Source organism: Triticum urartu, chromosome 7, assembly GCF_003073215.2.
Source record: "Triticum urartu cultivar G1812 chromosome 7, Tu2.1, whole genome shotgun sequence".
Classification (NCBI taxonomy): Eukaryota; Viridiplantae; Streptophyta; class Magnoliopsida; order Poales; family Poaceae; genus Triticum; species Triticum urartu.
The window spans coordinates 215,568,031-215,591,421 of NC_053028.1; the positions used below are offsets into that span (position 1 = coordinate 215,568,031).

Below are 23,391 nucleotides of genomic sequence, written 5' to 3' on the forward strand. Positions count from 1 at the left end.
ACCTAGCTCATGATGCCACTGTTGGGGAACGTAGCAGAAATTCAAAATTTTCCTACGTGTCACCAAGATCTATCTATGGAGAGACCAGCAACGAGGGGAAGGAGAGTGCATCTACATACCCTTGTAGATCGCTAAGCGGAAGCGTTCAAGTGAACGGGGTTGATGGAGTCGTACTCGTCGTGATTCAAATCACCGATGACCAAGTGCCGAACGCACGGCACCTCCGCGTTCAACACACGTACAGCCCGACGATGTCTCCCACGCCTTGATCCAGCAAGGAGAGAGGGAGAGGTTGAGGAAGACTCCATCCAGCAGCAGCACAACGGCCTGGTGGTGGTGGAGGAGCGTGGCAATCCTGCAGGGCTTCGCCAAGCACCACGGGAGAGGAGAAGGACTTAGGAGAGAGGGAGGGGCTACACCAAAGGCATAAGGGGTATCTCAAGAGGCCCTCCTACCCTCACTATATATAGGGAGCCCAAGGGGGGTGCACCAGCCCTAGGAGATCCAATCTCCTAGGGGGCGGCGGCCAGGGGAGGTTTCCCTCCCCCCCAAGGCACCTAGGAGGTGCCTTCCCTCCTTGGGACTCTTCCTTAGGGTTCCCCCTTCACCCTAGGCGCATGGGCCATAAGGGAAGTGGCGCCTCAGCCCACTTTGGGCTGGATCCCTTCCCACTTCAGCCCATGGGACCCTCCGGGACAGGTGGGCCCCCGGGACCCTTCCGGTGGTCCCGGTACAATACCGATGACCCCGAAACTTGTCCCGATGGCCGAAATAGGACTTCCTATATATAAATCTTTACCTCTGGACCATTCCGGAACTCCTCGTGACGTCCGGGATCTCATCCGGGACTCTGAACAACATTCGGTAACCACATACAAGCTTCCTTTATAACCCTAGCGTCATCGAACCTTAAGTGTGCAGACCCTACGGGTTCGGGAGACATGCAGACATGACCGAGACGTTCTCCGGTCAATAACCAACAGCGGGATCTGGATACCCATGTTGGCTCCCACATGTTCCACGATGATCTCATCGGATGAACCACGATGTCAAGGACTCAATCAATCCCGTATTCAATTCCCTTTGTCTAGCGGTACGATACTTGCCCGAGATTCGATCGTCGGTATCCCGATACCTTGTTCAATCTCGTTACCGGCAAGTCTCTTTACTCGTTCCATAACACATCATCCCGTGATCAACTCCTTGATCACATTGTGCACATTATGATGATGTCCTACCGAGTGGGCCCAGAGATACCTCTCCGTTTACACGGAGTGACAAATCCCAGTCTCGATTCGTGCCAACCCAACAGACACTTCCGGAGATACCCGTAGTGTACCTTTATAGCCACCCAGTTACGTTGTGACGTTTGGCACACCCAAAGCACTCCTACGGTATCTGGGAGTTGCACAATCTCATGGTCTAAGGAAATGATACTTGACATTAGAAAAGCTTTAGCATACGAACTACACGATCTAGTACTATGCTTAGGATTGGGTCTTGTCCATCACATCATTCTCCTAATGATGTGATCCCGTTATCAACGACATCCAATGTCCATGGTCAGGAAACCGTAACCATCTATTGATCAACGAGCTAGTCAACTAGAGGCTTACTAGGGACATGGTGTTGTCTATGTATCCACACATGTATCTGAGTTTCCTATCAATACAATTCTAGCATGGATAATAAACGATTATCATGAACAAGGAAATATAATAATAACTAATTTATTATTGCCTCTAAGGCATATTTCCAACAGTTCTTGCCTGTGTTGCAAGGTGTGAAATTGAGCTCAGCTCAATGTCCGACCACGGCAGAAGATATAGAAGAGATGAGTGTCATCCCCTATGCCTCAGCCATAGGGTCTATTATGTATGCCATGCTGTGTACCAGACCTGATGTAAACCTTGCCGTAAGTTTGGTAGGGAGGTACCAAAGTAATCCGGCAAGGAACACTGGACAGCGGTCAAGAATATCCTGAAGTACCTGAAAAGGACTAAGGAAATGTTTCTCGTTTATGGAGGTGACGAAGAGCTCGTCGTAAAGGGTTACGTCGACGCTAGCTTTGACACAGATCTGGATGACTCTAAGTCACAAACCGGATACGTGTATATTTTGAATGGTGGGGCAGTAAGCTGGTGCAGTTGCAAGCAGAGCATCGTGGCGGGATCTACATGTGAAGCGGAGTACATGGCAGCCTCGGAGGCAGCGCATGAAGCAATTTGGGTGAAGGAGTTCATCACCGACCTAGGAGTCATACCCAATGCGTCGGGGCTGATCAAACTCTTCTGTGACAACACTGGAGCTATTGCACTTGCCAAGGAGCCCAGGTTTCACAAGAAGACCAGGCACATCAAGCGTCGCTTCAACTCCATTCGTGGAAATGTTCAAGATGGAGACATAGATATTTGTAAAGTACATACGGACCTGAATGTAGCAGATGCGTTGACTAAACCTCTCCCTAGAGCAAAACATGATCAACACCAGAATTCCATGGGTGTTCGATTCATCACAATGTAACTAGATTATTGACTCTAGTGCAAGTGGGAGACTGTTGGAAATATGCCCTAGAGGCAATAATAAAAGGATTATTATTATATTTCCTTGTTCATGATAATTGTCTTTATTCATGCTATAATTGTGTTATCCGGAAATCGTAATACATGTGTGAATAACAGACACCAACATGTCCCTAGTAAGCCTCTAGTTGACTAGCTCGTTGATCAACAGATAGTCATGGTTTCCTGACTATGGACATTGGATGTCATTGATAACGAGATCACATCTTTAGGAGAATGATGTGATGGACAAGACCCAATCCTAAACATAGCACAAGATCGTATAGTTCGTTTGCTAGAGTTTTTCCAATGTCAAGTATCTTTTCCTTAGACCATGAGATCGTGTAACTCCCGGATACCGTAGGAGTGCTTTGGGTATACCAAACGTCACAACGTAACTGGGTGACTATAAAGGTATACTACGGGTATCTCCGAAAGTGTCTGTTGGGTTGACACGGATCAAGACTGGGATTTGTCACTCCGTATGACGGAGAGGTATCTCTAGGCCCACTCGGTAATGCATCATCATAATGAGCTCAAAGTGACCAAGTGTCTGGTCACGGGATCATGCATTATGGTACGAGTAAAGTGACTTGCCGGTAACGAGATTGAACGAGGTATTGGGATACCGACGATCGAATCTCGGGTAAGTAACGTACCGATTGACAAAGGGAATTGTATACGGGGTTGCTTGAATCCTCGACATCGTGGTTCATCCGATGAGATCATCGAGGAGCATGTGGTAGCCAACATGGGTATCCAGATCCCGCTGTTGGTTATTGATCGGAGAGCCATCTCGGTCATGTCTACATGTCTCCCGAACCCGTAGGGTCTACACACTTAAGTTTCGGTGATGCTAGGGTTGTAGAGATATGAATATGCAGTAACCTGAAAGTTGTTCGGAGTCTCGGATGAGATCCCGGACGTCACGAGGAGTTCCGGAATGGTCCGGAGGTGAAGAATTATATATAGGAAGTGCAGTTTCGGCCATCGGGAAAGTTTCGGGGGTCACTGGTATTGTACCGGGACCATCGGAAGGGTCCCGGGGGTCCACCCATCCCGGAGGGCCCCATGGGCTAAAGTGGGGAGGGGAACCAGCCCATAGTGGGCTGGTGCGCCCCCTTGGCCCACCCCATGCGCCTAGGGTTGGGAACCCTAGGGTGGGGGGGCGCCCCACCTGACTTGGGGGCACTCCACCCCTTGGCCGCCGCCCCCCCTAGGAGATCCTCTCCTAGGGCCGGCGCACCCCCTAGGGGGCCTATATAAAGGGGGGAGGGAGGGGCAGCCGCACCCTTGAGTCTTGGCGCCTCCCTCTCCCCTCCTACACCTCTCCCTCTCGCAGTAGAACGGCGAAGCCCTGCTACGGTGACTCCTGCATCCACCACCACGCCGTCGTGCTGCTGGATCTTCTTCAACCTCTCCTTCTCCCTTGCTGGATCAAGAAGGAGGAGACGTCACGTTGACCGTACGTGTGTTGAACGCGGAGGTGCCGTCCGTTCGGCGCTAGGATCTCCGGTGATTTGGATCACGTCGAGTACGACTTCCTCATCCCCGTTCTTTGAACGCTTCCGCGCGTGATCTACAAAGGTATGTAGATGCAATCCGATCACTCATTGCTAGATGAACTCATAGATGGATCTTGGTGAAACCGTAGGAAAATTTTTGTTTTCTGCAACGTTCCCCAACACCCCCTTCTCTCTTCCTAGTTGGACTAAGAAAGGGGAGTCCTACTCCTACTAGGAGGAGGACTCTCCCCTCCTTGGCGCGCCCCAAGGGCCGGCCGGCCTCCCCCCCTTGCTCCTTTATATACGGGGGCAGGGGGCACCTCTAGACACACAAGTTGATCTTCATGATCGTTCTCTTAGCCGTGTGCGGTGCCCCCCTCCACCATAATCATCGATAATATTGTAGCGGTGCTTAGGCGAAGCCCTGAAACAGTAGAACATCAAGATCGTCACCACGCCGTCGTGCTGACGGAACTCTTCCCCGACACTTTGCTGGATCGGAGTCCGGGGATTGTCATCGAGATGAACATGTGCTAGAACTCGGAGGTGCCGTAGTTTCGGTGCTTGATCGGTCGGGCCGTGAAGACGTACGACTACATCAACAGCGTTGTCATAACGCTTCCGCTTTCGGTCTACGAGGGTACGTGGACAACACTCTCCCCTCTCGTTGCTATGCATCACCATGATCTTGCGTGTGCGTAGGAATTTTTTTGAAATTACTACGTTCCCCAATAGCTTTGTCATCATCATCGGAGAGTGTTTCACACTTATGACTTCTCTTAGAGAGTGTTTCACACTCCACATGAAGGCATTATCGTCATCCTCCGCCGATGCAGCACTCTTGCCCTTTGATAATGCGGTACTATTGCCCTTTGACGATGCGGTACTCTTGCCCTTGGTGCTCGGCATGAAAATATCGTCTTCATCCTCGCTGTCTTGGGTCTATAAATAAGTATGTTCTGCTGCAGCCTTTAGGAATGCTTCACCCTTATGTTGTTGCTTCTTCCATCTTCCATGCAACCTGAGAAGTTCTTTTCGTATTTCCTCAAAGGTCCTTGCAGGCTACCCGCACCTACTTAATGCGTGAGCCAACTCATTCAGTAAGGTGTCACTACTGAGGAGTTCGTCCCATGGAACTATCCTATTGTCTATCGTGAAATTGGTGTCTAAACTCAAAAGACATTTGAACATACTAGGGTGAAAACAACTACGATCAAAAGGATAACCGGACATCTTGACGAGACTACACTGGCCTCCTTAGTGTGGTGGGAGAGAATGACGGGAAAGAAAATGGCGGGAGAAAATGGCAGCAGAGAAAATGGCGGGACGGAAAATGGGGGAAAAAAGATTGCGGGAAAGTATAGTTTTTTCATGTATAAAACGGCAATGGTTGTACAGGATTTATAAGGCACTTTTAAATATAAACTCCTATCAAGCTCAAAGTTTTCTAGTAGGATAAAATAAATAAAATACAAAAAATACTACAAATAAAATAGCTACTGATAAATTAACAAAAACTAAAAGAATATGTCAAAAAAGCTAAAGAAAACAATTTAGAGTAATTAAAATTAAAAGAAATAGCACAAAACCTATAAAACACTAAAACAGAACTGTTTTCATAAAAAACTAATTTTAAATAATCCTAAAATTTGCCAATTAATTACTACTGATAAACAAAGTCACAAAGAACCAGTAGCAAAAAAGAATCATCTAAAAAATACTCCTAGCTCAAATTATAGGCAATCTAGTGATTTGAGCAAATTCATGAAAATTCAAATTCAAATTTTCAAATCTAGTCAAACTTGATATTTACAGAAACTTCATAAAATTTATAATCTAATGCAAAAAGAATCAAATTAAAATACTAAAAATTCTAATTGATATGAATTTTTTAAAACAGAAGAGCAGGTGTTGACCGAAGACCACTTTTTGGCCTACCATTGACCGAAGACCACTTTTTTCGGCCAACAGTAGACCGAAAAGTCCCTCTTCGGCCAACAGGAGGCCGACAGGGTGATATTTTTGATTTTTATGCATTAGGGTGTATAGTTTCCGAATTTGCTACAAAAATCATCATAGTTTCAAAAAAAATCGAGGACGAGGAGCCCGTGATGTGGAACCCAGCATGTGGTCACCGTCGCCGCCACAGCCATAGGTTGTGTAGGCGCCACCGCAATCGCCTCCTGCCTGACTGGGCCGCCAACCCACCTTTGGACTCCGTCAGCCTACATCGACCTCAAGGGTGACGACGACGGCGACGGCTGGAACTGAAGACGACGGCGGCGACGGGCTATCTAGGTTTTTTTATGTCTTTTAATTTTAAGTTTAGTTAAGAAATGTGTTGGACTGGCCTTTTGTGGACGTTTATGTTTAATGTTTTTAATTTTTTTGCATTGTCTATTTGCATTCAAAAAAAATCACGAATATGCAAAGATTGCGTATCATTTCATTGATAGGTAGAAGAGAACATCACAAAGAAAGAATATTACATAGAGATGGAAGGAGTACACCACAGCAAAATGTAGGAAAACAGAAAAGAAACAACACAGCCTAAAACTAGCCTAGCTCGAACTCCAACCAAGAAAGGTGAGGAGATGAGACACAAGATACCAAGGCCGCGTCACGACCAACGCGGGGCACCCACAACACGTGGCTATGACTCAAGAGCCGACCGGATCAACGTACCCCCACCAGAAGCGCCTAGAAGAGTCGGCAAATGGGTTGCAGGACACGGCCGGGCCTGAGGAAGGAACCATGGAGGAAGAGCCGACAATGTCGTACATTGCGCCCCGGATGCCCATGCCTAGAGAAGTAACCACGCCAAGCACGGCACCCGACAACTCCAAATCAAAAACCCGGGACGCCACGAGCAGCCAAGACAGCACCTTAATTAAGGTGACAGCATTGAGACGCCGTTGCCGTCCGATCTTGAGAAACGGATCTAGAGTTTCCCCCGGTGCTCGAAGAGGGGCACGGATAAGGCCATGGTAGTGCCTTCAGGAAGGAGACGACACCCGTAGGTGTCGCCGTTACCAGCACATATGTGCAGGGATTTCGCCCTGACCTGACCGAACAATCCCAATGCCACAAGAAGATTCCGAGACGTGGGAACCACCGCTGGTTGGAGCCACTACTGCAGGGAGGCAAGCTCCACCCGTCGTCGAATAGAGGAGACATCGGGCACCGTCGGGCCCACCACCAACCGCAATCCCGTTGTACACACAAGAGCCGCCACTACCCAGAACAGCCGCCACCAGCCAGCCTGAGAGAGAGCGAGGCATGCATGGCCCAAGCCACTTGGAGAGAAGAGGTCGGTGGACCTGGGTGCAACAAGTCCTGGGGGATAGGGGTCCGCCGAGTTAGAGCAGCCGAAGATTGGAGGCGAGGGGGGCTAGAGGAGGTGGTACTGGAGGGACAGGGGAGACAACGCTGTGGCACAGCAGGGAGGCCATCGACGAACAGGAACCAGCAGCAGCGCCCGCGCGAGGCGCGGCGGCCACCCCAAGATCCAACGCCGGGGGGTGGGGGTCACCAAGGCGCAGGGGAACCGATTCGCGGTGGAGAGGACCACCGGCGGTAGCCCACGACCACCATGAGATCCAGTGCGCGGGGGAGGGGGAGCAGAGGCCCAAGCACGAGGGAATGGATCTCGCCGCTGCCGGCCGCCAGCGGGCTTTGCCCGATGACATCTGCCGATGGCGGCGGCTAGGGTTCCCGCCCGAGCCGCCTCTAGGGAGACGGCACGGGAGAGGGGGGCAGTAGATTACTTGCTCTTGTTCGCGTTTAAATTTCAAGTCCAAAAAATGGACAAATTGGGATGCGATGGGCCGGTTGGACACACCGACAGCCGGATGATCAAGAGCAGACGCGTGTGTTTATTTTACCGACCTAAACGGATAAAATCCGAATGAAACGGACTTCCAGTGGTTAGAATTGGCCTAACACACTTATAATTGCCTGGATAATAATACTCCCGTTTCAGGGCGCTGCACGTGTGGGTCTCCAGGTAGGGAGTCGCCGGTCAGACGTTCCCGTGACCGAATCCCACGACATCGGCCCGGCTCTTCCACCCATACCCATTGCCACTAGCGAGTGACGCTGCCCATCCATGGACAGCTTCTGCTCCAACTTCCCACGCTCGCGTCCACACGCTCTTGCTCTACACCTATGGTAGCATCCAACGCAGCGTTGTCGCCGCTGGCTCACCGTTCCAACATATAGCAGAGACAGGAAGCTACTCTTACGGACAAATCTTGATGACGTATATATTAGAGGCTACACCATTACTGCATCGTGCAAAAATACAGTTTTAGTACCAAAATTCTGAATGAGGGATAGCCACCTTAGCAAACTGAGACTTCGAACAAGAAATCACGGTAACAAATACGAAAGCAACAGGCCAGAAGCAATGACAGCTAAATTCGACGAAAGGATGCTCTCTGGGCAAAATTTGGGCTTAGCAAAAAGCAGCCACAACGCCAAACAAACACGATGTCAACAAGCATCATCACAATGACTCTTGATACAGTTTTAGTACAAAATTAGTGCAGGTGCACACACAACCTCAGCACTTTAAAGCTGGCCGCAGAAGATAAACAAGCTCACACCTGTAAGATAAGCCGAGGCACATAAGCAGCTACTTGGTGTCGCTGGTTTCCCTTTCTTTCTCGACGTCCTGGCCAGGTTAAAAGCAAGACAGTCAACCGGTCATTGCTAACAAAAGATGGCATCAACTTTGCTTGCTTGGTTAATGTTACTTCTCAAGCAAGTTGTAGGAGGCTCCCTGATGGAAGGTCGGGTAGCCCATGCCTCGAGACAGAACTTCACGGGCGGCATAGCATCCAGGCCACGTGGGAGCACTTGCAAACTGCAGCCCCGGGAAGGTATGCGCTAGTGGCAGATTCGCTGCAGCCACTGGAGCATCCGCTTCAAGTGGCGACTCCTCCAGCATCTGCACACCAGCTGCATTTCCATCTGTAGACGACAAATCATTCAGCTGTGCTTCCTCAGGTGTCAGCTGTCCTTCCTCGGGTGGGGAGTCCTCCAGGATTCGGTATTGAACTCCAGCTGCATTTTCTGGTGCAGACGGTGGGTCTCCCAGCCCATGCTGGGCATCAGCTGATGTTACCTCGTCACAATCAGCAGGATCGGTTGGTTGCTTGGCAGATACACTAGCAACATGATCATTGGTAGGCTCATGATCAGAGGTTGACACAGTTTGGTTTTGATTCCGGGAAGCACTTCTGCCTGACAACGAAATGCTCATGTCAGATTCAGCTGCCCTGACTGCAAAATACTCATGGGTTGGAGGGTCATTTCCACCTGGAGTATCATAGTTGCGAGGTTGCCCTGATCGGCCGTTGGTATCAGTCCAGTAGTCACCTGGAGAACTAGTGGTATCATGATATGTGTCAGCCAACAACTGGTCTATCACGGAGGCTTCTGCTTGTCGCTCTCCTTGCATTTCTTCATCAGGGATGCACGCCTCGCCCTCACTACTGCCCATTTCCAAATCGCCACTAGTGCTCATATATGCATTGCCTGCGATGTCCCTTTGTGAATCATTATAGCACGGTCTTCTGCTGCAGAGGTGCCCCTTTGATTTAGCAATCTCATTATGTTTCTGAGCAAAATCACTACGGCTCCACAGAGAAAGAGGAGGAGGTGATAGATTCCACTGATCCATCTGCTTATTATCAGCATCAAACGATCCAGGCAAATAGAACGACTGCGTAATTTTCCAAAAGAAACCATCAGGAACGAAATTCTATCATCAGCGTTAAAGTATAGGAGTTCTCAAGGGGAACACTGTCCAAACATACCTTTCCTGCAAGCTGATTAGAATCCTCCCATATTAGCTCATAAGGTGGGTATTTTTTATCCAACCTACACATCATCAAGTGTGGAACATTGTTGGAGATTAAGAGAACCAGAAAGCTATATGGGGATGAATAAAGAGAAAAGAAGTACCTTTCTGTTTCCTTGGGAACAATAAGAATTATCAGCTTTGGCTTGAAACTTAGGGCTTTGTTGATGAACTGGTTTGCAAGCGAAGCTTTAAACCCAAAAGGGGGATTCAGGCCCATGATCTGACGATAACAGCAAATACTGAATACATAAAATCTGGAAGTTTGCCATAATGGACATGAGCAAAGTAACACTAGCTATACCAATCGGGATCCGGCTGGCAATTCATCTGGTTGAACAGTCATCCAGTCTCGCCTCTCAAAATTGAAATCATTCTGGAGAAATATTTATAATGCTGTATCAGTCCGCTGTGCTACAACACTTCAACGAATCAAAAATTTGCTAAGGGAGTAGCAAAAGACATTGGATGCCTGGTCAGGCTCCTATCTATATCTGCAATTAACTACTCCCTCCGTCCGGAAATACTTGTCAACAAGATGAATAAAAGGGGATGTATCTAGATGTATTTTAGTTCTAGATACACCCCTTTTTATCCATTTTGATGACAAGTATTTCTGGACGGAGGGAGTATTTCATAGTACATGGAATATTAAACTATTAAAGATAAAAATGGACCATGTATAACAATTGGAGAAATGCAAGCACCTTTGGCTGGATGAGATCATAATTTTTATAGAAGCAATTCTTTTCAGAAGCTTCAAGCTTTTCCTTCAATAATGTGCTAAAATCATTTGAACCACAGCAGAAGTCAACGACCTAAAAGAATAAGAAAAATGCACAGGTCATGATAAACAGCTTCTGTTGGACATATTGCAGTCAATTTTGAATCTGGGTCCCTAAAATAAGTGGTGAGCTAACTTCCAGAGTTGAGACAGAAAAAAGAACAGAAGCTAAATTCATGAATAAAAATAGTCCAAACATGCACATTATGAGCAGATTCTAGTTAATCCAAGAATGGCAACTAGTCCAAGCAGGTGATCATATTGCATTATTACAAACTGGTAGAAACTTTAATAAAACAAAATCAATGATAAACTTTTTATGCAGACAAACATAATGCAATGTTTTATTCAAACAATTGCCTCGGTATTTTTTTTACCGGCGCATCACCATCTGACTTGGCCGTCTATGATTGTTACTGACAGCATATATGTATGATAACACTGTAGTATAAAAAAATCCATGACTGAATGATCAAAATAACAGATTCTATGCATGTATGAGATGAGATGGAAGTGGGCTATAATAGGTGCATCACTTATGCATGTTTACAACTCAAGACTGAAGTAACAAAAACCAAAACAGAAATTTACCATATCACCACTTTGAACATACCATTGTAACTTATCTACAATCTGCACAAAATCACCAGAGTTACTTCAGCAAGACAGATTAAGAATGCAGTCAGGAACAGGAAACAACCTAGGAACAGGAAGCAACCTAGAGTACATACAAAGCTTGAACTAACCATAACCTTCTAAGCAAGATAACAAGCACAATTTTCAACCCAATGAAAGAGAACAAAATGAAACCAGAGATTGAAGAGTAGCCGCTGTACAAAACAAATAATGTGCTGTTTGGAAAAATTGTATTTATTGGAGAAGTCAAATTTCAACAAAATACCAGAACTTTATGAAGAAATTCTATTATTAAAAACATGCCCTAAGGAGTATATTGTAGTTTACCACTACCTAATTTGGCAACAGTTCCACACAACCACCAGGGGTAGTATTTCTATGCATTTATAAAATTGCGTCTCAGAAACAGGTATCTTCGTAAAGTACCTGCTGACCATTCTTAAGTGCAAGGGAATAGTAGCCATGCTGTTTTCTGCAATAGGTATCAAATTAGGAGGTGCAGATTGCTAATTTAACCCCCAAACTTTTAAACTTGGTTTTACCTAGAATTCTGTTTATAACCAACAGAAACAGAGTTCATCTCGAACGCGTTTTAACATTACATTAGTCACACAAATTCTTGAATAATAAATATATCTTGATTTCACCTTGAATTCTGTTTATAGCCAACAGAAACAAAAAATGATATAGATGATTTTTAAACATTAATATTAGTTACGCCAAATTCCTGAATAAGAAATATATTACCCAAGTTTTTTGTCCTTTGTGCTCAATGCAGGACTTAGTGTTTAATACTAAGATCATTCAAGGGGAGAGGAGAAGATTCAAGGGAGCAGATTTGTCTAGATTCTTAGCAGCACAAGATAAAGGGTTAGATGATACAAGGGGAGAGGAGAAGATTCCAGGGAGCAGATCAAGTTCACTGTTGTTTAACCCTAAAGCAAAACCCCTCTTTAATCAGATTATCAGAGGGAGGCTTCTTACCTACCTCAATATATAAGAGATAAAAAGACTACCAAATAAAGATAACCAGCCCCTAAAGGACCGGTCTTACAAAGTCCCAACAAATGCTGCTACCAAGTGCAAATTCACAGTTTCAATGCACTTTGTATCTTCTTTAATATTCTTACTGTAATTTGCAGTAAAAAAACATGGTTGAATACTACCAAATCATGTTAACTCATTCATTTGTCGTCTATATATTAAGATGTGCAAGTTCTTTGATCTTTGGGATCATAAGTAAAGCTTACTGTTGTAGCCAACGTTGACTATCAAGGTTGTGGGGTGGGATACTTGCTGGACGCGAGGGTCGTTGCCGTGTAGGCGCCGCACTGTTGTAGCCAACGTTGGCTACCAAGGTTGTGGGGTGGGATACTTGCTGGACGCGAGGGTCGTTGCCGTGTAGGCGCCGTGGTACAGTAAAAGGTAGTGGGGAAAGATAGGAGAATTAGAGGGGTAGAAGAGAAGCATAGGTAGGACCTAGATATTTCCTTGCTTGACTCCTTACAAGGGGAATACACCCTTATACAGACCCTTTAGGTTGAATGTTCACTGAACAGTAATTCAGCACTTCTAGACTAGGCTGGGTTCATCTAGGAGATGACAAGACTCTTCCCACAAACAGACTCTTCTACCAGGACACACACACACCCTCACCCTGGATACTTCTAGATTTAGCTTAATAGACAACTGGACCCTAAGATGCCACAACGCTTACTGAGGAACAACCTTGGGGCATTGGAGCCTGAACTTGCGGAGGCTTTGGCTTTACGAAGAGCTGTGTGTATCTGGCCCGAGAAGAACAATTCTCCAAAGTGATATTTGCCTCAGATTGCCAGTCGCTGGTTACTAGGATTAATTCAAGTATCTCTGACCGTTCCATCGTTGGTACTGTGGTCAATGATATAAAATTTGCTTCAAGGAGTTTTGTGTCTGTGGTGTTCAAGCATGTTCGTCGGCGAGTGAATATAGCTGCTCATCTGTTAGCTAAGTCTTGTAAAAATTTGTCTAGTGTTGTTGTTTTCCATTCTACTCCTGAGTGTATCCGGGAGACCCTTTGTAACTTTGTCTAGGAGTTTAATAAAGCTGACGTTCTAACAAAAAAAAACCTTGTTGAATCTGCACATAACTAGATTCTCAACCATGACTCTAAGTGCCAACTCTACTCTGGGTAATTAATGTCAGCATTAACCAACTATATTTGTACAAAAATGGATGCCAATTTGGGATCAGGCATACGTGGACAAACATATCCTATGACCAATTTCAACACAACAAGCGGGATATTTTCATGTCAGAACATTACTCAGAAGTCGCAACATGACAACTTGCTACCAGAAAATAGTGAACAGAAGAAAACTCCATAGCAGGAACAAATAAGACATATTTTAAATAATGTGTAGATCTACCTTCTCGAGCTTGTCCAGTTTTGTGAAATGCCGCCCATAAGATGTATAGCGCGTGCCATGAAGAAACGGGGCAAGATATATATTCAGTTTGTTCTGCACATAATAGCTCATAATATCATTTATATTGCGATCATATGCATACCATGTCAGGGGAAAAACTACAAGCATGTATCTCAGATCATTACAATAACTTTCAGTATCTCAATGTCCAATTATCAGTTATCACAAACAGCCAAATTCTACAATCCTAAAAACACAAGGATGAAACAAAAGAATGAATTTGCATGTACCTTCCATTTTGCAAGTTGGAAAAGGTCATATGGTGAGCATACATCTTTGGCCTCTTCAATATCCGCACCACTTTCTAACATATGAACCGCAGTCTTAACAGCCTGCCAAGAATACACATCAGCATCAACCAAATACATGTCACTGCTTCTAAGAAAGTGCAGTAGAGTACCTCGACAGATCTTTCCACCTTTCCCAATGTAACTTTATCAGTATTCTTCATAAATGACGTGTACGTAGACGAAACCACTAGCTGTTTCTGTACATCCTCAATAGTTATATTTGATGATGCTTTCTGTGCAAAGTCATAAATCCTGAGAGACTACCACTAGGTTAGTCTCGGTGTTTGTGTTGCGGATTATGGCAACATAAGGAATACAACAGTATTGAAATGCACAAATTGAACAAATACTTGGACACAACGTAATGCAAAGGTAGCAGTGCCAGCATTCCTCAGAAATCAGAATATTTAATATGATGGCGGCACATAAACAATTGGGAACAAAGTAAACATGATGACCCTGCATTTTAAAGGTTTTTTGTTATCTTGATTGGCACACATCAGCACATACTGTGCAGTTCTATATTTGTTGACACAAGATACACAAACTTTTTGGCTTATCAGATCAGCATTCTGCAAGAATCTAAGCGTTTCAAGAACCTTTCGCTCATCATCAGAAGATGATAAACTCATCAAAAATAACAATTGTTTTGCAACTGCTTACGTAAATTTACAGGGTGGCGTCCAGTGACCCTTAAGCTTTTCTTATTGTCGTCCACTAACTTTACAACTAAACTTAAACACCCAAATCATCTTAAATCTAACGTACAAGAATTTTGGCACCACCTCCATTCCCAAATTCAAGCTTTGACTTTTCACACACTCCAATAAACATTTACTAGTACATTCGTTTAGCACATTTGTTACTAAAAATGCAAATAATAATTCTAAGAGAATATTTTGCATGGCAACTATATACGCTCTTATAAATACTTAAGAGGTAAACTTAAATTTGTAATCGAGTGCATCTGAAGATCATAGACAGATGAACAAAGAGCACAGAAGTAAAGAGTAATATGTTTACCTCGTCGCCGTGTTTATGTCAACCTCAGGGAATGTGCTAATGGGGATCACTGACATGACTGATTTTTGCATACTGGGATGTTTTGTACCTCCAGGCAGATGTTCTTTCTTCCTTTTCGCTATCGAATTGATGGAGGAAGAACAAGTTGATGTACCGAGGGGTCTTTTGCTACTGGATGATGGGACAGGGAGGCAGTCATCTAAGCGTCGTATCTTAACCCTTCTCAATCCATTCACATTGGATGATTTTTTAGTGATAGGATCATCAGGGAACTTAATATGATCTCTTAGAGGAGTTCGAAGTTTTGGATCAATATTGTGCTTGCTGGCCAAAAAAAGAATAGTCAGAAAGATGCACCAACATAGCAAGGAAAACAAATAATTGTCTAAAGGAAACAAATCTTACAGGCAATATATCAAGATGCGATTCTTTGGCAGAAGACCGTCCCATGCCCTTTGGAAAAGGCACACACCATTCTCAATTACGTCATCAAAGACAATTTTCCTATTGACAGGTACATATGTGTTAGTTTGATCCAAGGCAGCGTAGTAAATACCAACTAACAAGGAATGCGAACTACAGTCACAAATATGGGAACAAGTTCTCATTGCCTTGGCAGACATCTTCGATGATATGACTTTGGGCACCGTCGGCAAACAGCAAATTGCAGCTCCTTAACCTCCTTGTTTTCACCATATTTACAAACATCACATTTGTGGACTGGGCATGCAAATTTCGCCCCATTGATTATCCTTGCCGTGTACTCCGTTGCTTTTGCTTCATTTTCAGGGAAGAGCAATTGTGCAACACATTTAGCATGATAAAAGTGCCCACAACTTGCTGAGGCACAAGGAAATACCTACAAGATATAATAATTCGAGTAAGCGGCCAACTAGTCTGCTTGAAATTTCTCAAAACTATATTAGGTAAAAGGGCTTTAACCTCAGGAGGATTTGTTTTCGCTGAACTCAACCTGTGACAGGCAAAACATTGATATCTTTCATGTTCACAATTCTTGCACAGAAAAACTTTCATCGCCTGTAAATATGTACAAGCTCATCAAAAGATGCCTCGAATAGGTAAAGAAAAGTAAAAATAATGATTCACTCCCAACTGAGGGTCAGAATAGATACATCAAACTGATTCCTAGTATAGCCCAATGTTTTGCAGTCTTCACTAGCATCTTTTGTTGCATGAAATGACCGCAGGCACTTGCCTTCACAGCTGCAGATAGTTTAGAAGAAGCACACATTACTAATCATAATGAGAAACTAAGGTTCAACCTAAAATGCTAATGCATCTATACTACTATTAAAAAAGCAAACATGACTTCTCCCAAAGCCACACAACAAACTGTACACAGAATAACCTGTACCGTCAGATCAGATCAATCTAAGCACATCCTACTGCCTATATTAGGCGAACGGTCTGCCGTCTAGATGAACGTCTGAGATGAAATGTTCTGCCGAGCAGACGCGTGATCTGCGATTCTTCTAGCACTCCACGTCCCTGATCCCCGCGGCCCCGCCCCACAACCCCGTGATTTTTGGGCACGATTCCCCTTCTATCTTTCCCTGGATTGAGAAATGCGGATCCGTAGCAACGTTGCGCCGCCGGCCCTCCCTTCCCTTCCTCTTCGGCGTGCTTCCTAATCCACCCCGAGATAGACGCTGCGGAGGTTGGCCCGGCGCGGGGCTGGTGAGTGTCGAGGGGTCGCAACAGTAGACGGGGAGGTCGGACATGGCAGGGAGTAGGCGGCGAGGCGCGCGGCAATGAAGGTGTTCCGCTCGGCGATCTCTTTCGGTGGAGTGGGAGGTGGTTGGAGGAGGAGGAGGCAGGCGCCCCTGCAATTCGCGAGGCTGAGGAGAGCGCCGGGAACCAGAAGATCGGCGGGAGCAGCAGGAAGTCGGGCGTCGTCGGGTCCCTGCGCAGCGCCATGGCGCCCTGCGTCAGCCGCTCCGCCGCCAGCAGCCTGCCGCACTCCATCGAGGCCCGGTGCCACGACCGAGGGTCCCCCATGAAGCCCACGAGTGGACAACCAGGAGGCGACGTGATGGCGAAGGCGACAAGAACGGCATCGCAGGTGAGTTCCACCACCGCTGGAACCTTCTTTCTCCATGTTCAGTTGCACATCTTATCTCTGCATGTCCTAAGCTGCTACTCCATGACTATTTGTGTGTGTATAGCTGTTATATCATACGCTACTCTCACAATTTTGATCCCAAGTTATGTGCTGGGTGTGTATAACTGTACCTTATTTTGCAGTTGCTGCCGGGGCAGCAGCTTCACACTACCACACCGTCCTAGGCTTCAAAATCTGGTAATGCGACTCCCCCTCCGCCTCCTTAGTTCGGAAATTGGTTGGTGGCGCACAGTGGAGACTAAAATTTCAGTGGAGGCTTCTTTCCACAATTATGTTCATCTCAGCCATAAGATAGAGAGATCAATAGATAACATATCTTTCAGTAAAAAGTAAATTGCAGCCTTTGTTGAACCGTAGGTTTGCAAGTTTCTAGGATCGAGACTTACAAACATGTAAATCTAATTAATTAGACTGGCCTACTCCTCTACAACATTGCTGAGATTCAACATTCAGGAGAGTGTCACATATGGAAAATCCTCTAGAACTGACCAGACTGTTCGAATTGTTTTTGATGGTCTTTATTTGAATTTTGTAAGTGTGAATAAGCAGGAAAGCTTCGAGAGAAATCAGTGCATCATTTCTTATGCAACCGCTACTGCAATCGATTCCTTTCCAAGTGCTGGTAATATCTTTCTACAGAGCTTTTTCCTTTGTATGCAAATGTGAAAGAAAAAAATATGTCCTGGCTATGGTGTGTGGATTATTATTCTCCTTAAACAACTGGCACCACTACTTTCTGTCAGTGAAGGTGTTTCACATAATAGAGCCACAAAAACACTCTAAATCTAGGAATGCAGTGAGTATGTGATGTTTTTTTTCTTGATGTGCAGGGTGGTACAGTTGGATAGTTGTTCGTCAGGACAATTTTGTTTGAAGTTCAGGCTGGTATCATAAAAATATTTGCTCTGATGTTCGTAAGTCATAGATGTACAAATGATGTTATTTCTTGAAGCCAATTTGAAATTTGTGTCCATTGTGATTAACAAATAAACTACTCATCATGATCTTATTTGTATATTTTGAAATTGTTTCCTGGTTGATGTATTAGGACAGCATGGTTAGTCCAAATTTAATTAGTATACTTCAGTTCAGTTGAACATAGTAAGTACGGTTTATAAGAAATAATCAACATTATCTGCTGTGAAGAACACGCCAGGCTTGTGTTTTCAATCTCCCTGTACTTCCATGGTTCCATATCTTCTCTTATAGGTTTGTTATCTTGTCTGCTTGTAGAACTGTACAACAAGTTAGTTTGTTATTCAAGCAAAATCCATTTATTATACAAAGTGTGCATGGATTGCTTGATTACTGGGATTGTAGACCACTAGGCAGTTCCAAATTCATTTATTTTGTAGAATTCCGCAGTCTAAAAATTATGGTAGCGCACTAGAATTCTATAAGGTTTGCTTATTTAGCGCAGACTTTGTAATTTGCGGCCAATGGCAATTCCATATTATTTAGGCAGTTGTGAATGCTATGAAATATGGATGAAAAGTTTCATTGCAGATCATGTATTTTTCTTTCAGCATTTCAGTGTTTTGACATATTTCAGTGCAAAATAAACTAACATCTACATCTCAAGAGCATCTTGATGCATATAAAGAATGAGCGGGGCATCAATGACTTGAGTTTTATGGGTTTATATTGTCTCGTGGAGTCCCCTTCCCTCGAAACTGGGCAAATAGGTAGGTGTGTTTACAAGATTCTTTTGGTTTCCTGAGTTCATATACGTTGATACTCGGTAGACTACTGTGATTGCTGAGCTCCTGACGAAAGAAAACTCGCCAAACTTTATACTTGGCATGCGAGACGATTCCAGTGGCGTCTGTTTGTGTGTAACTGACAGGAACATTCGTCGCTTCATGTAAAAAAGATCCTATATGCCGCAAAATAGGTGCAAGCAAGCGTTTTCCTGTATGACAGGAACATTTATCGATTCATGCCAATACATTTTTTATTCAAATAATTGTCTCTTAACTATGATGAATGAGGAATTATCAAGTGTTTTATACGTGCGTTGCACGTGCAAATGCACTGCAGAAAAAACATTTATGCTGATATGTACTCGGGGACTCGGGGTAGGGTTCGGCGAGTGTAAAACTCGGTGAAGTGCACTTGGCATACACCTGGCATGGGGTTTGTGAAAATACTACTGCTTAAGTAAAGCACCAACATGAGTGTGTGTATTGATGTGTCGTATCTATGTGCTTGTGGAATGGTCAGCACTACAAGTTTATTTTACCTGACTTGATGAAATTTACACACAATGATATCATGCGTTGGTTCTATTACTTCACCATCCGCATCATCCTAATTGCTAAGTGTAACATTTCAGAAAAGTTGGAACCGCCATTCTCTGTACAATCCAATTGTTTTAATAATTTTATCATGTGTTGTATTCTAATTGTTTTATTCAGAGGTTGTATGTGCTGAGAAGTTGTCAGTCGTGAGGTCAGTAATCTAGATTTAATTTACTACCTCCGATCCAAATTAATTGGTGCTGACTTAGTATAATTTTGGACTAAAGTGTTACCAAGTCTACTTCAATTAATTTGGATCGGAGGGAGTAGCATACTTGACATGGTAATGAGAATATTTTAGCAATGGGATAACGTTATCTGAACTTTTGTTTTACTTGCATCTTGGTTAGGGTCACTGTCACCAGTGAGCATGTGGTAACTGGGCAAAGGATTACCCACATGTGGTTTGAAGTGAGCGCTTGGCTAAAACTGAAGTAGATGGAGAGAGATCTAAGGAGGTGAAGTTCATCAACAAGTCACTGTCTGCACTGGGTGATGTTATTGCTTCCCTTGCCTCCAAAATGCCCACATCCCATATAGGTTGCACATTAGCATTTTCAGAAATCAACATGTTCAAGTAAGTGCTCTTCACAAATGGTGCATGATGTTCTACTATTTATATTTCAGGGAATTTTTTCTGGACAAAGGAAAGGACAAGCTATATATTTGTGAACTTGAAGAAAGTTCCTATTTATATCCCAGAGCTATCACATTTTCTAATACAGTACCAATTTTACATTCTCTGCTGATTTGTAAGCTATAAGCTATGTGAAAGAAAAACATTTATTTTATGGGAAAGGCAGTCAACAGTCTGCTTCTTCTAAACAATGTGCATGTTTTTCACCTTATTTTTTGTTTGTACTACCACTGATTGCATGCAGCAGTTTGTTAGTACTGTTCCTTTCTCCGGGTGAATTATTGTATTTTTCTTCAAATGCATGTTCCAGTGTAGTATTTCTTTGTATTCCAAATGCACGGTTTTATTCAAAAATTAGTTTCAAGGTGCTGCCATCGCAGGTCATCAGAATCATTCGTAACCTGCAGATTTTTAGATTTGAGTTGTAATCAAGTTGGAAAGCTGTTAGCTCGCACAACTTCATTGGCTGATCATTGTAGATACAAGAGCATTATACATGACACTGTCTTGTTTATATCTTTCAGAGAATAAGGGGAGGCAGAGGCACAACCAACTAAGAATCATCACAGGTGAAAGGTGCAAAGCTTTCATCACATGGATGTCCAGATGGTGGTTATCCCAGGGCATATGGTAGTTTTTTTATAGAAGAATTAAAGATGTAGCAATGCCAGATATATGTGACTAGACTTGTACAAATAAACGTGTACCTTGCGATTTCACCACCATTATCACACAAGGCACAAATCAAATCAATGCCGGTGGAACTATCTTCATCAGCAATCTCAGCCATATCTGGTATCAACTGGAAGGTCCTTGTTTCACTTTTACGCCTCTATAAAACCTGTTTAAGCACCACAAATATTTGTTTATCATACTGTAGAGCTGTATATGTTTCACAACTCACACAAATTGTTTGAGATACAGCAATATTAATCTACCAAACTAAACGTTGACACTCATGCCAATACCTACCCCAGAACTATCTTCATCAGCAATCTCAACCATATCTGGTATCAACTGGAAGGTCCTTGTTTCACTTTTACGCCTCTATAAAACCTGTTTAAGCACCACAAATATTTGTTTATCATACTGTAGAGCTGTATATGTTTCACAACTCACACAAATTGTTTGAGATACAGCAATATTAATCTACCAAACTAAACGTTGACACTCATGCCAATACCTACCCCAGAACTATCTTCATCAGCAATCTCAACCATATCTGGTATCAACTGGAAGGTCCTTGTTTCACTTTTACGCCTCTATAAAACCTGTTTAAGCACCACAAATATTTGTTTATCATACTGTAGAGCTGTATATGTTTCACAACTCACACAAATTGTTTGAGATACAGCAATATTAATCTACCAAACTAAACGTTGACACTCATGCCAATACCTACCCCAGAACTATCTTCATCAGCAATCTCAACCATATCTGGTATCAACTGGAAGGTCCTTGTTTCACTTTTACGCCTCTATAAAACCTGTTTAAGCACCACAAATATTTGTTTATCATACTGTAGAGCTGTATATGTTTCACAACTCACACAAATTGTTTGAGATACAGCAATATTAATCTACCAAACTAAACGTTGACACTCATGTCAATACCTACCCCAGATCACCTTCCTACTGAAGTTGCACGAAGTTATATGGGACCAAGAGAAACGCTAGCTAATATTTTTCTGGACTTCTGTTTTCGGCTTCGATGTCCTAATTTCGACCAAGTCAGTATAACATTAGAGAAAACTAAGAACGCCATGTAACTTATCGAAGACTGAAACCCCACAAAAAAAGGCATAACTACTTTATCTTGGTTTAGGCACTATTGGCAAGAAAACAGAAGCATGATGAAAAATAGGGAGGCAGGCGCACACACACATGCATGCAGGAATGCCTGCATTTGTGCACGGAAAGTGGATAGACACCTTGACGGTTAAGATCTCCAAATTTCCCCAGTTTCCTCGCTAAATTTAAAAGCAGTCTCAGTTTGTTACGGAGCATTAGTAGCAGAGGGGGTTACAGCGCAGTACCTTCGAACTCCCTGACCCCGAGCCTTACCAGAGATATTTCAAAAATAATAACCACGAACCCATAAGCCCCGAAAATACAGCAATCGATGCCGTTTGAGAGGACGAGAGATGATGGAGATATCCGTGGGGCAAACGCACCACCCGGAAGCCGCCGCCTGCGCCGCCCAGTTGTTGAGAGCCTGGATGTGGAGGCGGCAGCGAACTCGGAGTCGGCGGCGAGCGGCGAGAGGCACGGCGAATGCGAGCGGCCAAGTAGGTCGCGGCGAGCGGCAGCGTCGCGGAAGCTTCCTGGCGTCTCTGCGCCCTCGCAAAACCCCCCTAAATCCAAGCAAACCCCGCGCCTTTAAGCGGAATAAAATCGCCGGAAAACGAGAAGGGCGCGGCGATTAAGCTCCCCACCAGCACGGCTAGCAAACGATAGGAATAAATCCGGCCCTTAATTACGAAGACGCATGCGCGTACGGAACTACCCAATCATAGGCAATGCGACCAACCAACCAAATCAAAATGCCACGCCCGGGGAAAACATCCCAAAAAAGCAAGCACACGAAATATTAACAGAAATAACAACAAAAAATGCACCAAGATCACCGCAAAACGCAGGCATTCCCCCCCAAATTTCTAGCCGGAAGCGACGCCCGCCGATGAAATCGGCCCCCCGATGTTTCCAACCAACCGATCGCTTACCTCACTGACTCAAGCAGCCGGGCTGCGCCCCCTAGCTTCGCATCAGAAGGCCGCCTCCTCTAGGGTTTTGATCCCCGCTGCCGCTGGCATAACCCCTTCCTCCCGCACGAAGCCAACATGAGCAGCAAAAAAAAGGCGCACACGATATTTGGGGGGTGGAAGTGGAAGACGAGAATCTCTCTCACACACGCACAGGGTCTGAGCAAGAGACGTAATGGGGGAGTGGGAGAGAGAAATGGGGAGGCGAGGCGAGGCGTGGCGCTGGTCACGTCCGTTTTATGCTCCGCTCCCTCCCACCGCCTTGCAGCCGCTCTCTAGCCGCTCTCCGTCACGCACACTGAACCTCCGGCCCCACCTCACCTGGGCCCATCTGTCGTGAAAGGGGTGGACAACTGCAAGGTAAAAGAGTTCTTTTTTAGGGATGCAAAGTAAAAGAGTTGGAAAGGCGCTCTATGC

The 23,391-nt window shown here is 44.6% G+C and overlaps 1 protein-coding gene across 6 annotated transcripts; it reads right to left on the reverse strand.

Annotated features, from left to right (window-relative positions):
• Positions 1 to 8,454: 8,454 nt before the first annotated feature.
• LOC125520090 (protein ENHANCED DOWNY MILDEW 2-like) lies at positions 8,455 to 23,191 on the reverse strand. Of its 6 annotated transcripts, XM_048684899.1 has the most exons (20): positions 22,936 to 23,191; positions 21,831 to 21,928; positions 21,616 to 21,699; positions 21,401 to 21,484; positions 21,186 to 21,269; positions 20,921 to 21,054; positions 16,267 to 16,357; positions 16,076 to 16,171; positions 15,745 to 15,992; positions 15,539 to 15,637; positions 15,134 to 15,457; positions 14,221 to 14,362; positions 14,051 to 14,152; positions 13,761 to 13,853; positions 11,308 to 11,349; positions 10,640 to 10,750; positions 10,237 to 10,308; positions 10,037 to 10,155; positions 9,889 to 9,952; positions 8,455 to 9,794 (listed from the first exon to the last, which is right to left on the reverse strand). In XM_048684899.1, the coding sequence occupies exons 6-20, from the start codon at positions 21,001 to 21,003 to the stop codon at positions 8,820 to 8,822; spliced, it is 2,661 nt and encodes an 886-aa protein (XP_048540856.1). In that variant the 5' UTR covers positions 21,004 to 21,054; positions 21,186 to 21,269; positions 21,401 to 21,484; positions 21,616 to 21,699; positions 21,831 to 21,928; positions 22,936 to 23,191; the 3' UTR covers positions 8,455 to 8,819. The 6 variants fall into 6 exon arrangements, with proteins under 6 accessions (XP_048540856.1, XP_048540853.1, XP_048540854.1 ...); XM_048684896.1 differs by lacking the exon at positions 21,831 to 21,928; XM_048684897.1 differs by lacking the exons at positions 21,186 to 21,269; positions 21,401 to 21,484; positions 21,831 to 21,928.
• Positions 23,192 to 23,391: the final 200 nt, after the last annotated feature.

Bases quoted from the DNA above. Each gene is read 5' to 3' on its own strand.
- LOC125520090 (XM_048684898.1), bottom strand. From the start codon at position 21,003: ATGGCTGAGATTGCTGATGAAGATAGTTCCACCGGCATTGATTTGATT. The intron at 16,172-16,266 runs GTATCTATTCTG...ACATATTTACAG, and splicing joins ATACTAGGAATCAGTTTGAT to GCGATGAAAGTTTTTCTGTG. The intron at 15,458-15,538 runs GTAAGATTTGTT...TTTTTTGGCCAG, and splicing joins CGCATCTTGATATATTGCCT to CAAGCACAATATTGATCCAA.